This window comes from Acyrthosiphon pisum, chromosome A3, assembly GCF_005508785.2.
Source record: "Acyrthosiphon pisum isolate AL4f chromosome A3, pea_aphid_22Mar2018_4r6ur, whole genome shotgun sequence".
Lineage (NCBI taxonomy): Eukaryota > Metazoa > Arthropoda > Insecta > Hemiptera > Aphididae > Acyrthosiphon > Acyrthosiphon pisum.
Genome location: NC_042496.1, coordinates 19,245,010 through 19,263,878, shown reverse-complemented (window position 1 = coordinate 19,263,878; position 18,869 = coordinate 19,245,010). Strand labels below are relative to the sequence as shown.

At 26.1% G+C, this 18,869-nt stretch overlaps 1 protein-coding gene across 1 annotated transcript in view; it reads right to left on the bottom strand.

Moving 5' to 3' along the window:
- Positions 1-18,869, bottom strand: part of LOC100572013 — an 85,823-nt gene that overhangs the window by 17,196 nt on the left and 49,758 nt on the right. The window contains exon 3 of the mRNA XM_003244299.4: positions 12,569-12,708. Coding sequence (XP_003244347.1) covers positions 12,569-12,708 — 140 coding nt within the window. The remainder of the gene's footprint in view (positions 1-12,568; positions 12,709-18,869) is intronic.

Sequence of the window (18,869 nt, the reverse complement as noted above, 5' to 3'; positions counted from 1 at the left end):
ATTCAAACCGTTCTTTGGTATTGACTAATACGTTTTTTAAAAACATCTAGTAATATTATATGAAATAAAATTATAATGAGTTATATTTAATATAATATGCGATATGTTTCAGTCAAAAATTAGTTCGACCTACAGTAAAACTAATAGAAAAATAAATTACTAATGTCAATATACATATGATAATTATATAATAAAATGTACTTTGAAATATAGGATGTATAAATAGACCATATTCGCTCAAAATCGTTTTTTGTGTGCAATTATTTACCATTGAATTCAAATTTAACACATCGAAAACAGAAACCAACAAAATGACGAGGTACACTTGGAATCAACCATAGCAGAGTATACTGACTTCTTTGGTTATTTTTTAAAATTTTTTTTCAATAATACAATTCCGAAGGTCCATCGCTCTGATAACCCAAAAATGTTTTGTGCATACCTACCAAAAATATTCATGTACACCTTCGAAATGTATTGTTTAAACTTTAAGATCATTGATTGTTATATAAAAAGCCTTCAGGTGGTTTAACATAAAAATAAGTAATAACAAAACTAGGTAACACGGCGTCCTGGATAGTCAATTTCACTACACTGATGTCGAGAGTTGACATCTTTTTCTGTAGTGGATAATACAATTACGATAAAAAAAATGAGTAATAACTAAAAGCAAGATTAAATTATCAGTTCCCGTATAACATAATTTATCTATGGTGACTGAATGCAATTTTAGCTTTCAGTTAACTGAAAATGATTTTTTTTTTAGAAATAATTTATTTTAATAGAAAATTGCACTGAATTTATAATATTAAGGTGTAATTAACTATTATTATAATGTTATAATAAGCATAATAAATTATATTATATCATCTGGTATTTGGTAACATAATATGTTTAAAAGTATGTACAGCAGAATTGTACACACAAATTAAGTTCTACATTTACATTTGTTACTAATTATAATTATTTATTAATTAGAAAAATGCATTGATTAAACCATTTTTTTCATGGTTTTTTAGTATAATTTAATAATGTGGATAATAGGTATGCACTGTAAAAAATAAACTTAACCCTTATAATGCTCACCTTTTTTTTTTATAGTTATAAGTATGGACTGGTGACACGCAACTTTTACCAGATTTCATGCAAAAATGCAATTACAACGGAACCTACGTTATATTAAATAATTTATGTCTAAATAATAATCAGCAATTACCTAATCACTAACACCTATATGATTTTTTTTTTTAATACCTTGAAGTTATTTATTTCAGTGAAATATTTATGAAAATTAAGAAGTGTTTTAATACAGGACATCTGAGAAGCTGCACTGAAATACCTTAATATTATTAAGCTTTCAAGTTATGTTCAGTCTATTTTTACTATCTTTGATTAAAATATGCTGAATAGTATATAATTCATTAAAATGATTGATTAATTAATTCAACTTTATTATTAGAAAGCAGAGTAACCATAGTTTTTGTAGTATTTTAGTAAGAACTAGTAAAATTTCAAATTTTCAGAATTCATTTATGAATATAATATGAATGGCTTCAAATTTATTCCTCGTAATGTGTACACTGTACAGCTTCAAATATTTTCGTGAGATTAAACTAAATTTATGTAGGATTTTAAAAAACGAATTGTACTTAAAAATATAACATGCATTTAAGCACAGACACACATTTATTTTCGATCAAACAAACATTATTTTAAATTATTATATTTTAAATATAAATCCTATTTTAACCATTTTATAAAATGTCTATTAAAATATAATTGTTTACACAATTTAACGTAAATATAATATATAAATAATGTATAGTGGAACACCGGTTTTAACTATATTTCTTTACTATTTAGTTAATTTATCAGTAGGTACATATAATTTAGCAATGGCCATAGATTATCATTGAAGAACTTATACCTAAATATAAAATATTTTGAAGGTCACTATCATAAATCATGGTTCATACAACCTAAATCCCTTTACGTTTGTAAGTTTATCTTATTAATGCATTATAATTTATATTTATAAAATAAATCTTATATAGAGTAAAACCTAAGTTTCTTTAATTTATGTCACAAGATAACTGAGTAAACACTGATAACGACTTACCACGTTGTACTAACGTGTTTTTGAAATTAAGAAGAAACATTTATAAATATTTATGATACCGATTAGCACGAGCTAAAGAGTCATAATATTCAGATAAATACTTTATCTATTAAATTCCTCTACACAAAACGATTGATGTTCAACCATTATTTAACCTTATATTTAGCATACGATCAAATATCAAATAACCATAAAATTAACTGCCTTTGAAACAACGTTATATATACTAATAGTCAAATAAGTTCAGTACCTAGCAGTAGTAAACTTAATGTAAATTACTGATATTATTTTTTGAAAATATTTTTATAAATTGTAATATTATATTAATATATAAAAACCTATCTATATCAGACTATATCAAAAATCTAAGGTTCAATATTTTTGATACAAAAATTTGCTATTTTTGGTAAAATGTATTATACCAACTGTTTTAAAGTTATGCGATTAAAATATATTGTATTATATATTTTATAAGTTTTCTCACATAAAATACTTCACATCAGATGGAAATTTAATTTGCTAATGTAATAATTTTAGCCGTGTGTTTGATCTTTGATGTATACATATTAAATATTTATATTGCACATGTACATAACATATACATATATAATAACATTGATCTTACCTTTTTTATGAATATCATAATTTTTAAAACTAAATTTAATACTTAGATGTAGGTACCAAGTTATATTAGTTAACAACTAAAGGTCATATTTCGTAAATATTTGGTAGTAGGTATACATGTTTTGTCCCGTTGCACACTTGTTAAACATAAAAAAGACAAACTAAAACCTCGTCCCTTCACGAATTTAAGTTCAAAACAGAATTCCTAAGAACAATGTATTGTTTAACTTATCAAAACTCCTTTTAACATCATTAATATTAAATTTCGTTTAAATATTCGTTAAATTTAACTAGTTAAATGTGTAAATTTGGTGCATTATATTTAAGTGTATATCAAATATTTATTTATTATTCGATTTATATTGAACAAACTGACAAAATACAAAAAAATTAACATTCATATTTAAACATTAGAAAATAATTTCAAAAAAATATTATTTATTAATCATATTTTTAATATTTGTTAATAACTGCGAATATAATTAATGTTGTAGGAAATAATTTCATGTTTGATGAACAGAGATAGAAATTTAATAGTTTTTCAGTACATTCTTTTTGTGATACTTTTTACAATAAGCTACTGAATTAATTTCAGTATTACTGTTAAATGTATTTATACAATTATTTTAGGTTCTGAACAGATGTGATTGTATTTAACTTAAAACTTATTAGTTCACAATAGAAAATAATAAACTTTTTTTATATTATAATATTATGTATTGCAACAGAACTTAATGATTTTATTAAAAATAAATTCTTGGTGCTTATATGTAATACATTATATCCAATTTACTTATTTACTTATATTCTCCAATACATTTAATATAAATACATAACTATCAATATTATGCCAATATTGTACATATTTATAATATATATATTATGCAAATGCTATATGTCTATGTATATGTACAATATACGTTGTGTATAAGTACTTATAATTTAACTGTGGATGAGTTTTTTTTTGTGTAGTTATAATATTCCATTTTATAAATTTAATTATTACACACTTCATAATATATGTTATATAAATATATTATTAGTGAGCACAAAAAAGTATCTGATTATAATTCTATATAAATTGTTCAACCGTTATGTAAGAATAAATTAGTAGTACCTAAAGCTTAGGTATTTCATCCGTGGAAATAATATTTCCGGAGTAAAAGGAAAGCAAAATATACGTTATTATTAACGTTTATTCAGTGGTAAAATGTAATACAAGTTTCAAACTGATTGGTTGTATATTGAAGAGAAACATTTTAAATTGATAACATTTATCAGATTTGTATTCAACCATTAAATAAATAATATAATGGTTAGAGAAGGGAAAATGTATTTTCTAATTTAATGTTGACATTTAGAGAACAGAAAATGGACGGTTAAATTTAATAGATATTCTTACTATTAAAAACCACTTCCGTAGAAGTTTTTATAATCAATTATTATATAGTTCATATTATTTTGGAAGCAATAAACGAAGATATTTTATTTTTTAATAGACCATGCAGCTATAAACTATTATATAATGCATTTAATTATAAAATAAGAATGTATAGTATAATATACAATTTATGGGGGACGGAGTGGCCGAGTGGACTAAGGCGTCGGTTGTGACGCACACCGGTGCTGGTTCAAACCTCGGTTCATGGGTGGCATTTTTCTTCGGGCAAGTCACGGTGTCCGAAGAGAAGTGCCGCCATCCTCCACCCGGGCATGGCAGATACCCACGGGTGCCCACTAAAAATCTGCCAAAACTACACACACGTGTTTACAAACCAAAAGTACCCTCCCCTATACAAACAAACAAAAAAACAAAACACAACTAATGGCCATAGTTGCCGGGCCTAGTGATCAATGAAAAAAATAAATAAATTATGGTATTAATGATTAAACAAACTTACCTCCATTTAAATGAAAACACAATTTATTAAATTTTTGTCGATACAAATATTAATGGGTGTTTATAATTTATTCATATCAAAAAACTAAATGCTAGACTACTTGAAGTGCATTTTTTTGGAGGTTTTAGGTCACAAATGCATTTGTTAAGGACATTTTTTTTTTATCTTGAAGGGCAAAACAATTAATTCCTAACACTAACATTCAAACGTTACATGGTAAATTTTACGAACTATATCATTATACTAGAATCTAAATCAGTAGGTTCGGGTTTTAGCTAATAAATAATACTAGAATGATATAATAATAATAATAATAATAATAATAATAATACAAAGACAAAAGAAGTTTCCTGTTTTTATTTCACATTTTTCCACACTATAATATGTCCACTAGGCGCTAGGTATACGATTGGATTTATTTATTATCCTCTAATCTATTTAAAATTCTCCTTTTATAACCTAAAATACCATAAGTTCTACTTAATAGGATATTGCCAGCGAAATTGTTCCCACTGTAGCCCTCATGACCTCATTTAGAATATCGTCTTACGCCTTCAACTTTCAATTTATATTTCTTTTTACTACATAATATGTTTGTAAGATAAAACTACAAAACAAGTGTTATAAGAATTTCAAAATTATATTTTTCAGTGAATAAAATATTGTCTTCGATAAATGTTCACTTTCAGTTGTTCAATGTAATAAATAGAAAAAAATATTATGTTTCAAATAATAAATAATTAAACATGTTTATGCGGTGAATAAACAATTTTTTGTAGGTACGATAAACAAAGTAATATTTTTATATCTGTCATATTAAACACTACGTATTTATTTATTTAATAATATATTATAATAATGTTGTGTATGAAGTTTCTAGATTTTGTTAGGACTTGATTACATTTCTGTTTTATATTTCTGTTAAAAATGAGATTTTTGATTGAAAAATATTATTAATAAACGTCTGATATACTTTACTAAATCTGTGTTTTTCATTTTATTAAATAAAAATTACAAATTTTATTATTTATTCTAAACAATATTATAGATGATACTGGGTGTGTCTCTAAGAAATTGAAATTAGGCCAAAATGGAATGTGGCCAATTTATCTTCAACATCTTCAAAACAGTAAAATTGTCATTTACTTAAGTTTTATTTTATTGAAATTAGATTAAAATAATATTATACTTCTGCTTTGTATGCATAAAAAATATTTCACGGAAAACAAATTTCTTACCACGTTTTTATTAAAAATATTTTCATTTTTTAATTATGTACATTTAATTAGATGGTAGGATTATATTTAATCTTAATTAAATAAATTACTCATAACAATTAGGTAATATATTTCTACATGAGAGATATGTTTGTAAAGTACTCTTTTCTTAACATTTTAAAATATAAAATGTTTAAAAATTTTGTCACGTTTACTTAATTTAAGATACAGTTCAAGTTGATGAACATTTTAAAATAAAACTTTTGTAATTACAAGAATCCTAGAACAGGTAAAAACAACACTTGTTTAATATCTTCAACCATTTGAGAAGCCCGCCGTTAATTTTTACCGATGGTAAAAAAAAACTAAATCGTTCAAAGTACCATTTATTATCGATTTTCGATATTTAAAGGTAAATACTACACAAAACTTTCTAGCCCTGCATCTAACTTAAAAAGTGTTAAAGAAAAAGTGGTAGACAAAATATGTTTATATAATTGTAAACTGCAAAACTTCTTAACTCCTCACTCCACTCAGAATTTTTAATTATCTATATACGTTTAAAATGTTAATATACATTTAATTTAAAACGATCTAAAATATTTTAAGTTTTTTTCAAACACAGTTCACAAATTGTAGGTACTTTTAATTATATGACAAAATTATATAATAAATAATATCTTACATGAATGTGTCAGTATTATTCTGTAGATACATTGTTAAAAATATCTAAAATATAAGAAATTATGTTTAAGGGGATTGGAAACAGTGATTTTATGTCTTTGTCTAACACACGTAGAACATAGAAATTTAGACATATTTTCATTCCAACGTAGGTAGCGACTGATCTAATGAAGTGATAGGAATTCTAAAAACAGATTTTAACTTTGCTGTCATGTCTACTTGAAATCTATTTTATCCCCCTAAACCCTAAAAAAAATTGTACTGAAAAGGAAATGGAATATTTATATTTTTGGAGAAGAAAAAATAAAAATATTAAAAATCTGGGAAAGTGATCTGAAATAGACTTGACGAAAAATTAAAATCGGTAAACCATAAATTTATTAAAATCAAATAATATACCGGTAAGCCACATAAATGTGTGCAATGTAATAAATTAGTCGATATTTTATTTTATTAAATTTTGAAGTAATAAGTATATCCCTTTTAAGATTGATCACCTAACCGAAGTTTGTTTCGTACCTATGTACACTGTGGATTATGCTTCAGTTAGTGCTTCTGTTAATTTGTTTGTGCCCGTGTAATTTATAGGTATTTTATAGTAATGTGAAACGTGTCGACACCGTCCTACATTATATTGTAAAAGTCATATATTATTTATTCGACCACAGTGATCAGTGATCAGTTTACATAATTATTATTATTAATTATAATCAATATTATCGTGTGTCAAGCCAAGGACGTTGGTAACTATTTGATCGTATTATTACACTTTGATAAGTTATAGTCTTAAACACTTGTGAGTTATAATAGATAGTAAATTAAATAATTGACGTTTTATTAAGATTTTAAACAATATATAAATTTCACTAATCGCAATTTCGTACAAATTATAATTTATAGTTTAGGTACATAGGTACAATATAAATTCTCATTAGTATAGAATTAATTGATTTTACTTTTATAATCGGTAATTATTGTTGATGAAGATATTATCTATTTATTTTTCTTAAACATAATACAACGATGTTAATCCTCGTGGTTTTTTTTTTTTTTTTGTTCAAATTGAAGAAGAAAATTCAGTTCAAAATTAAAAATGTCTTATCTTTGTTTTTGATGAACTAAATTTTATGATCCAAAGAAACTATACTTATTATACATTTAATGTTCTCATATAATAAAAATGTTAGGAAAATACGCCTAGGACAACTACAATCAACACTTAACTGGTATAAACAATTTTAAAAAGTAATAGGTATTTATAATTTTTTTCCTTGTTAGGTAATATCTATATAATTTTATTTAAAATACAACACTGAATTGTACTTTTTTATATTATACTAGTTGTATTATATTACTACTTTACAGATTTTCTTAACTTAATGTATTTTACCAAGCACTGTTCTATTGTTACATATTATGTCAAGATAAATAAAGGATTTTCTCTTAAGTTGTTATTGTATTTAAAGTGTTTCTTTGTTATTTATACTTAACAGTTGTAATGATAAAATATATTATGAAATGTTTATAATTAGTTTAATTAGTTTAGTGAATGTTTTGTTTAAAATTTAGGTTTTTCTTATGAATTATACTTCTATGACTTATATATTTTATTTTAAGTTACAACATATTAAGAAACATTGTTTTCAGGTCATAGAAAAATTGTATTTATTTAATTTTTAATTTTCAATTATTTAATAATAAAAAGTTAGATAACGGGACATAATAATTTGAATTTAAATAGGCTATATGTTTATATTTTATAAGACGTGTAAAGTATAATCTCTACATTTGGTTAGGTGATTTGATTTATTATACTGCATACATTTCGATTAATTAAAATAATCGAAGAGTATAGTTCATAATTAGTAAGTCATAATTTACATAATGGAAGTATAGGTATTCCTATATTATATCTTACTTTTTTTTTATTAGGCTTAAGGCTTTGACGACTGAGGTCATTAGCCTGTAGGTTGGTAGGGTTGGTACAGTAGGGTTAGAAGTTTGGAATGGTTGGTACGGTTGGTTAGGAACACGTGTATGTGTGGCAAGGTTTTTATGCACTACGAACCCGGGTGGTCACCCATCCGAGATCTAGTGGCAGCGGCCATTGCTTACTCTCATTCACGCGGCGTGATTTATTTCAGCTTCGCCGAGCCACCCTATATATATCTTATAATACAAAAAGATTTGCATAAAAGATTTGAAAATCTGGTAGGTATTGTCATTAATTATTTAATATTACAAAAATAAATTCAATAATTGCCATCATTCACATTGCAACCATCAGCAAATCATCAGCTTATTGAAGTAATTGGTATTTTAATACAAATATTATTACTTATTATAAACCAATCAAATTTTTGAATACGGTCTTGTAAAATTATAGTAGTAGGTAGGTAAGTAACCAATTTTTCATTATTTTTTTCAAATTATCATTATGTGTTGTATTTAAAAAATCATAAATCGTAACATTAAAGGCTAAAAAATCCATCAATGAAGTAACTCATCTGTCTCATCTACAAAATCATACACGCATTAAATGTGTAAAAGCCGTTTTGGTCGTATGAAACTGTTTTAAAGTGGAGGTTGAAGAAAAAGGGAATCTAGTGATTTTATTGAGCAAAAAAAGCTGTTATTGGTTTAGTTAAGTGGAATAAAAGTATAATATTAGATTAGATTAACCTCGAATATAAACCTAAAAAAAGTCGGACAAAATACCTATAAAAAATATAATTTAAGAGAATAATGTTTTGCAGTAAGTACTGAGTATAAGTACTTTTTCCACGTGACAGGTACCTACACGTATCGTATATTTATATAATATAGGCCCATAGTCATTGCAATTTTTATTCAGTTTTGAGTGGAGTAAAGACTATAACGGACGAACAGTGGATCAACTCTTAGACTTAACTCTGTTAAGTTTTAATAAAGTGTGCTAGAACGTACTTTGTTTCTGTGTGTGTCTTAAGATGTCTTCTTATGGAAAGGATATGCTTGAAAGATAAACTATTCCGTGCTCGATCATACTCGTCACTAACTTAGTTGTTTAGTTTACCTACACCATCATAAGCATATGAAATTTGGTTTATGTGCGTACATTTTGTATTCATTATATAGCGAATATTGGTTTATTTTCGTACCGAATAGCTTAAGTATACAATAACTTAAGAAGCGAAATAGTCGATGTATTACAATTGTGTATAACATAATTCAATAATTTTACTAGTGATGGATAACAACGAGAGGTGGGAGGTTATGCAACCTTTTTTTTAGACATTGTGATGACTGATGAGTATAATTTAGTGTAATCTTCTAAGATAAACTTATTTCTGATGCATTATAGGTACTGGACATACTGCTAATGATAATAATAATAGTGCAAAAATACGTTTGGAGAACTACATAGTTATGAGATATACCTACAACGAATCAAAAACATTTGCAAGGTACCTACAATGTTAAAATAAATGTTTGGGTTATGAAATAATTTATATATAATTAGATTATATCTTATATTTTATATACATATATACACATCATATTCAAGAATTCCCAGTTGATAAATTAAAAGATTTATATTATACAGTATATTTTTATAATTTCTGATTTATAACAATCATAAAAGTGCTAAAATGTGTATTGACAAATCAAAATCTACTATGGAAGACAATAATGCAACCACCTTATTAATAGTGAAATTAAATATTGTTATACCTAAATGTTCATATTTAAGAAAATTCAAATAATTTATTTAGTCAAGTTTTTTATTATTTTTATCTCGGCATAACACACAATCACGTGTTGCATACGTTTTTATTATTCCAGACCTCACCCGTAAAAAAATACTCAACACTTTTTTTACTTCTGCTCTAATGATATCGACGTTTAAATTATTTTTTTATTACTGGCAAAAGTTCTTTGTGCATAGTTTTCGGTATCTCGTTTGAAAATATAATGTATTAAACCGATAGTGTGCGTCACTTGGGGTATGATGGATATTAATCTGTTTCGCGTGAAGAATCCCTCGGTCGTATTATTGACAAACACGCACATATAAACGTCAACTACAGTTGGTGTACGTCTTGACAACAATACTATTTGTAAAGAGATATAAGGACATTTTTAATATTGGATTTTGAGTAGGTAATACCTCCCCACGCAATCAAAATATTGTTGGAGCAGTTTCAATTCTTCAAATAAAGCCGCCCGTATGTACCTATACTATCTTTGTAAACGTTATTGTTCAAAACGTATTGAATTCGACGTGTTTCTTGTGTGCATGTTTATTCATAATCAGATTATACGACTCGGTTAACTTGAATCCGATATTGTAACGCGTAAAATACATTGACTGACGTATATTTAAATAGGTGTCGACAAAGTAACACTGTATGTAACTAAATATTTTGCTCGTAAAATAAGTTATTTTAACGTACACAATATTTTTATTTTAAAATCCACTAGCATTCATACAACTAAGATAACGTATTAACAGTCGCAATAAGATAAAATACAAATATTGAATCAACAGTACATCAATACATTGACTATATTATAATAAAGTCGGCCTCCAGCATAAAAGTCATTACCATTTTTATAGCCGGGTACATAATATTATTAAGTGTTAGGTAACGATAAAGACGTAATAGGTTGGGCAAAAATATTAGTGGCTAATGACTATTTTCCCCGACAACGTTGAAAATACTAAACGCACAACAATCAACAGACTTACAGTACCATTATATTATAATATAATAGTCTACGATGATAAATAATAAATGTTTAAAGTCGATTGGTTTATGGCTCTGACCAAGAAATTAAGTTAGAATTTACATCCCTTTAGCCGATTATAATTTTACCTTAGGACAATTTAAATAGACAGGTACGTTACTTTAAAGATGAATTTAAACTAGGTTTACTTTTTGTTTTAGTTAAATAATTTATTTATTAAATATGATGTTTAAATTAAATGGGTATTATTATTTATTTCGTGGGTTTAGATTTTGCACTTTAAATTGCCATGATTTTTTTTTTATTATTTATATAATATATAAATTCCAGTATGCGACGTTACCGCATATTATCCTTTTACATAATAGAAATAAATTTATGAAATTTAATTTTAAAAATGTAAAAAAAACTTACATTATTTGAATATTTTTTATTTCTATAAAAACCTAGAAAAAAAAAAATAAAAATAAAAATCTAAAAAAAATTCCAATCATTATTGCGATTACTGAACTTGACATGACGATGATTACGTGTTTCATATGCTGTTTTAAAATGTACAAATATCAAATAATATAAAGATTATATTTTGGAGCAATATTTACACCATACGTACATTTCATCTCTAATTAGTGTCTTGTATCTTACGATCTTCTTTTTAATTCGGAGACCCTTACGAATATGGACATGTTATAATGTACTGTTTAGCTGTATATATATTATTATGTACATTGTATATACTACATGCAATTCTTTTATTTTTAAAATATTTAGCACTTAAGCCTTTAGAGACTAAGAAATATTATATATTTGTTTTTTTTTTAAATTTAGTAAACTATATAATATAAACGTGTGTAGTATAATAAGCATAATGGATAATAGGGCTTGTTGGCGGTTTGGATGAACCATTCGGTGACAGCACTTCCGCGTGATTTTAATGAAAGGTCGTGTCTCATGATATATGTTTAGTTAATTAAATAATAACGACTCGGGGCCATTGCCACTTGAGCATTTTGAGAGGATTTTCAGGGATAGAGATAGACTTTGATCGCACGGTGGTTGGTTTAATTTTTCAGTGCGGTTTCTGTGCTTCGGAAGATCAAAGATGAATAACCATACGGGCTCAAGCAAAAGATTACAAATGGGAATTTTCGTTTCGAGGATGGTTTAGTATTTTCCAGGTTTGGATCTATAAGTAGATAAAGTCGTCTATCTAATTTTAAATCAAACTTTTTTCTCTGACTGTTACACATTCTATTTAAAACGAAATATTATAAACACTTTAGTAAAATTACCTCATCTGGTAGTTGTGAGTTCTACTGACGTCGTCATATTTATGGTATGTAGCTTGGAACAGTAAATAGCTTTCTTCCCATTCGACTTGGACCCTCAATTGTCCTTTGTCTGTCAAAAAAGGACAACCCGAATCACGGAGCTAGAAAATAAAATATAACACACGGTCAAGGTATTTCTTTAGTGGTTGTGAAAAGGATAACCCCATAATAGTGGTTTTAAAAAGCGGCTCGGATAGTGATTACAATGAATTGAACTCGCCTTTCTACGTTATGTAATTTTTTAAAATTGTTTTTATACAAAATTGATAATATTATGTAGCGAATAACATCGTTTATTTCACTCTCGCATAATTTATAAATACTTGACGTATCAAGACAGTTTCACGTATAAGTGTTTGGCATTATTCATCACATATTATATTATTATAATATAGCACAGGTGCGCTAAGTTTTTTTTTTATTAACCTATTAGTTTTTGGTATCACGTCAAAACCACAAGATAAAAATAGCGGACGTAAAACAGCTTAGCACATAATAGTTAAAATACAGAAAAGTGGGTGTTCAAAATGGATAAAATATATTATTATACAAAATACTTATATACTAGTTAATAATTCCAACTATGGAAATATTAATTAGTTAGTAAATATTTTGAGAAGAGTTGGCTTCACAAAGGAAAATGTAATAATTAATATTATGTTGTAGAATAAATTGAAAACTGAGTTGTAAAGAGTTAAAAAAAAATAGATATTTATATAAGCATTGGTACTCATAATAATTGATACCTATTTAAAGATTATTATTTTTCCGATTTATTTTTTGATTCACACTGGAAAGTGTAGATACCTACCTATTGAAAATAGTATATTATTTAAGTTTTATTATTTTTTTTTAATGTCATAAAAAAATATTGACCACTTTATTACTAAAAAAAAAAATAAGCTACTAGAAAAATATTATACCAAGTATATTTGACTTTCGTACAAATCAATAAATATTTTATCGTTGGATTTTTAACTACCTACCTATAGTGTGTTGTATAATATTCATTTTTAACCCTTTTTAACGTTCATTATTATGTGTTTTAGCTATTGTACACTTAGCTGTCTTGTCATCACTGTTTTGACATTTGCTATTTTCGTTTCGTGGTTATGTCGCCATTTCGGTGACTCTTATTTTTTATCGCATAACACGAGGTATACAGTATTCTTCGTACTACCGTTTTTCGTCCATCGATGTGTATACTTAATATTCAAAATTAAATAAGCGCTGCATTCAGTTTTTTTTGGTTATGGTCAATAATTAAAACCATCTACATTACAAAGACATAATATTTACTATACCGTGTTTATACAGTTTACGCTACCTACACAACACACAATTAACAGTTAGTTTGCTCGAATAACTTGTATTGCTGTTAGTATTTGAAAAATATTTGATTAATGTGTAGCAAATACAACGCTAAGTAACAAAATACAAAATATGCGTTATGGCGTTATTATTGAAATAATTTATAATACCTATTCGAAATTGGGTTGTTAAGCCCAATCGATAATGTCGGCAGCACAATATTATTGTACCGCATTTGTGTTAAAATATCACGAAAATTAAGACTCGTGTGGTAAATTTCTGTCCAAGCATATTGCTTTTTTTTAATATTGATATTTTCTACGTAGAAAAAAAAACAATAAATCAAATAATGGAAGGTTAAATGTAATATTGACACAGGTCTGTATATATATATAATATGGTGTTAGGTTATTGACAACCGTTATATTTTCGACAGACGGTGAAATAGGGTTCGCATGTCAAAAATTGGTTGGCACTGATCCTCGTTGATACTTTGACTACATAATACGACCGTCTAAAAGGTGAAGGTTTATCCCGATCACGTTTTGTAGTGTTTCCTCTTATTCGGCGTACCGTGATATTGCCTTTTAATTCGGCAGTCCACGTCATTCTGGATTATTATACAAACATCATTATAATACAGTAACTATATAAACTGCTTTGTCACCGAACGCACCCGGGTATATCAAACTTCGTCAAGTATAAATATCTTATTTTTCGCAACAAAGAATGAATGGTAAAATAGGCGAACATACAATTTTGGGGGGGAAAAAAAACTATCCATGGAATAAAAAAACGATCTAATAAATATTTTAGCCGTTAGGTACATAAATATGGTTTGGAATTTTAACAAGTAAACACATAAAATATGCATCGCATGAAGTAGATTGGCGTGTTGATAGTGCAACTAACAACATACTTAATTATTAATAAGTAATAACAATATAATAGTGTAAACTACTGAATTGACGTATACAATGGATTTTTCACCACCCCAACTATTGTATTATTCATTACAATAAATAGGTCGTAGATTGTGAATTATCTGGTTAGTATGAATAAAATAATTAAAGCACTTTCAAGTTTTCGTGTAAGTAGTTATACTGGCTACTGAAAATGTCTATTTTATAATATGTTGAACACATTTTTAGCTTTATGGTTTGATCAAACTCAACAAGTGCAAACATTTGATGTCATGTATATCATATTATATTATATGATAATATAGTTAATCATTTTATAGATAATATTTACTTTATCCTATTCAGCAAAATATATAACTTATTGGTTAATGTCACCAATATACGTATAATGAAATATGTTATTAATATTACAATAGATACTATCTATCCTGATATCAATTGATATTTTGTCATACATCATTATAGGCCAATGAAAGTTTTTGGGTAATGTCAATGTTATTATTAACTTTGTATAACTTAATTCAGTAAAATATTATATAATTTATGTAAAGCCTTAATAGTGGTGTCTTGTCGAAAATTGGTTTATTGTTAATATAGAGTGACTATAATAGTATTTCTGAAGTAAAAACAATATCACAAGACGTTAGAAATGAACAGTGCTGTGGAAAAGCAAAACCGAGACTAAAATGTAGTGTTCGACTTTAGTTTGAAGTACCCATCGTCATCATAAAGTAATAATATTATTTATTTTTTCATAACAACATTTCCGATTGATAAACTCTTCAACTCTTAAATATATACCGACTATATAATTCATCGCAGTAATGCCTAATTGTTCAGAAACGTCTATAAAATGTTTAAGTCCCATGATTTATTTTGTGCGGAACTTCAGTTAACCGGGATGTCATCAGTTGCTCGCCAGCGCTATTTGGCCTGGAGTGGTCGACAGACGCGGCGGAAACCTCCCGCGTTCCCACTCAGTGTTTCCTCACCCGTAAAATGTCAACGCTGCCACTGCTACTTAACATATTTTCTTTCTCTAGAATATAATTCTCTCCCCGAAAACTCTACAGGTCAAGCTGTTAGTCAATAAACTTAATTTTTATACACATCAAATACGAAAATCATAATAATTATCATAACAAATTATTTGTAGCTGATGGTGCTTTTGAGATTTTAAAATTATGAAGAATCATCGGTAAAGTCGTACATATTTTGTTTATATTCATTATTATCCAATTTTAATTGAGGAAAATGAGAATAGAATACTTTTTTTTTGTCTAAAACAAAAAAAATATTTAGGAATTAGGCGTACCTATAACTACTACAAACATAGTGTGTTATTACCATGTGTATTATTTATTCAAATAATGTTTTATTCATCTAGTTGTTGGAATCAAAAACTTTGTTTAGGATATCACTGTGAATTGTATTATTTTTGTATTTAATATTTTTTTGTATCATTTATCAATTGTTTTGTGAATATCTAAAACTTTTATTTTATAATTAAATTGTATTTATTAGATAAAATCAATAACAAACTATTTCTTTGATCGTGTGATCAATATGACAATATGTATTGAACTTTTACTGATTGTTCATTAAAAAAGTGTAGGTAATTGTCCATTATAATTTAATAAAATAACTAATAAGTGATATAATTAAGTTATTTTCATAATTGATATGAAATATTAGTATTTCCTCATACCTTATTGTAGCAGTCCAAATATGCTGTACACAAATATTTTAATTGTATGTATTATTTTTTAAAATACAACGCACCTAATTTCGTAAATGATTATTAATTAATTGCCATATTAAATACAAAATATAATATAATATTGTCATGTATTACAATATTATAATATGATCAATTTACATTTAATAAATCATAACCAAACTATTTATTATTATTTATATGAATAAAACAAATTAAATTTGGTATACTAATTAGTAATTACCATATTAGTCTAAAGAAATAAGAAATGAAATGTTTATTTACAGAATAATACCTTATCTTTATATAATATTTATTTACATTATTTAAATGTTATATTCAAGGTTCAAACATTTTCATTTCGCGAAACGCACAATTGTTTTGCATTAGAAAGTGGGTTTATTCAGACTTTATACAAATATTATCGCTCGACGCTCAATGTACAATGTATACACAGTAGTTAAGAAAATATCCTTTTTAAATAAATTCGTATAAAGACAGAAATTACACAGAGTCCAATTTTCCTATAGAACAGGGTCTATAAGTTATATTATTAAGCAAAATCAAAAACCTCATTATGAAATAAATTGAAACAAAAACTTAAAGTAGGTAATCAACTGAAATATAAAAATATAAATATTTTGTTTATTGTTTAATGAATGTAATAATTAGTATAAATGGTATTTGTATAACAATAAAAAGAAAATTAAAAATTAATACCAAGAAAATAAATTATTGTAAAAAAATCTTTTACCGACAAGGGTTGCTCTAAGATCACGTTATTGTTTCAGAAACCTTAACAGGTAACATCAACACAGTAAATTTACAACATATAATTTTTATACGTGAAACATAAATTATTTTAGAAGTTAACATACATATTTTGATGAATTACTATTATCTAGCCATTTTTCTATAAACATAAAATGTATAACTAAATTAGATTCAGAATCGAATGATTGACAGTACTATCAACAAATTTAAAAATGTGATACAATTGTAAGGTTCCTTATAAGTCATCTGTAATTCTTACAGCAGTTAAAAATAGTAAAAATAAGTAAGTTAAATTTTTATTTATTGCAATTTTCAGTTAAATTGTTGAAAAAATAGATCATTAAGACGAAAAAACGTTTTTTCTTCTTATAATAATTGTAATTATTTTGTTGTTATTCAAAATAATATGTTAATCGATGTCTTATTTAAAACTTTTGGCTTATGAATATTATCTATACATCTGCAATACAATTTTTAAAATATCATATAGACTAATTGTAAGCTATTTATATCACACCATTATACTATGGTATGTTGAGGGCATTTACTTATACGTTAATAGAAATAGTATATTTTATATATAATACGAGTATTATAATGATTAGTAATATAATATTTTACACTATACATTATATATATATTTATTTATTTATTATGTGACATTTTTGAAAATAATATGTCCAACTTACCGTATTACTAAAGTCTAAGGTCTAAGGACTAAGAGTCATATAAATAAATTTTGAAATATCCTTATCAATAGAGGATGATACACCTTCACCGATCACAATCGTTTTTCGAATCCAACGATTTAACATTGAATTCAAATATAACACATCCACTATAGGGACTTACTCAATGATGATATATATTCTAGACATTAGATACTATATTATATAGACTACTACCAACTAGGGCAGACTTTTTTCTTTTAATGTCTTAGCTATTTTAATAATTTCTTTCAACATAAGTGACATATGGTTTATTAAGCTTAAGTATAGGCAGTTGTGACTAATGGCGTAGGTATAGACTATACGCCGCTGCAACGTAGCACTTATAATAATAACAGTAATAATATAGCCATTGCCTGTTTTTACATTTTTATATTAAATTTACGAAAAAATGTAAATGTAATGAATTACATACATCACTGCATAAAGTTAATGTATTGGTACGTAGTTTCTTCCTCATCACTTGAGATAATTATGTTTTCAATTTATATTTATATGCATATATTATATTATGTATTTTAATATTTATACTGTAACTTCATATTACCTATACTTATTGATTTACTCAACGGTATTAATTTCTAATATTGTGTGAAAAAGCAGTTAAAAATATTGCAATTTCATCGCAAACCTGGAGTGGGTTATGGACAAATTTCCCTCTAGAAATGCACCTGCGATTATTGATAAACGAAATTCACGCATATTGTTTTATACTAAGCTTGTTATAATTATGTGATTATTAATCACGGACAACTAACACATAACATTAATTTATCAATGGATATAATTTATATAGAATTATTCCACAC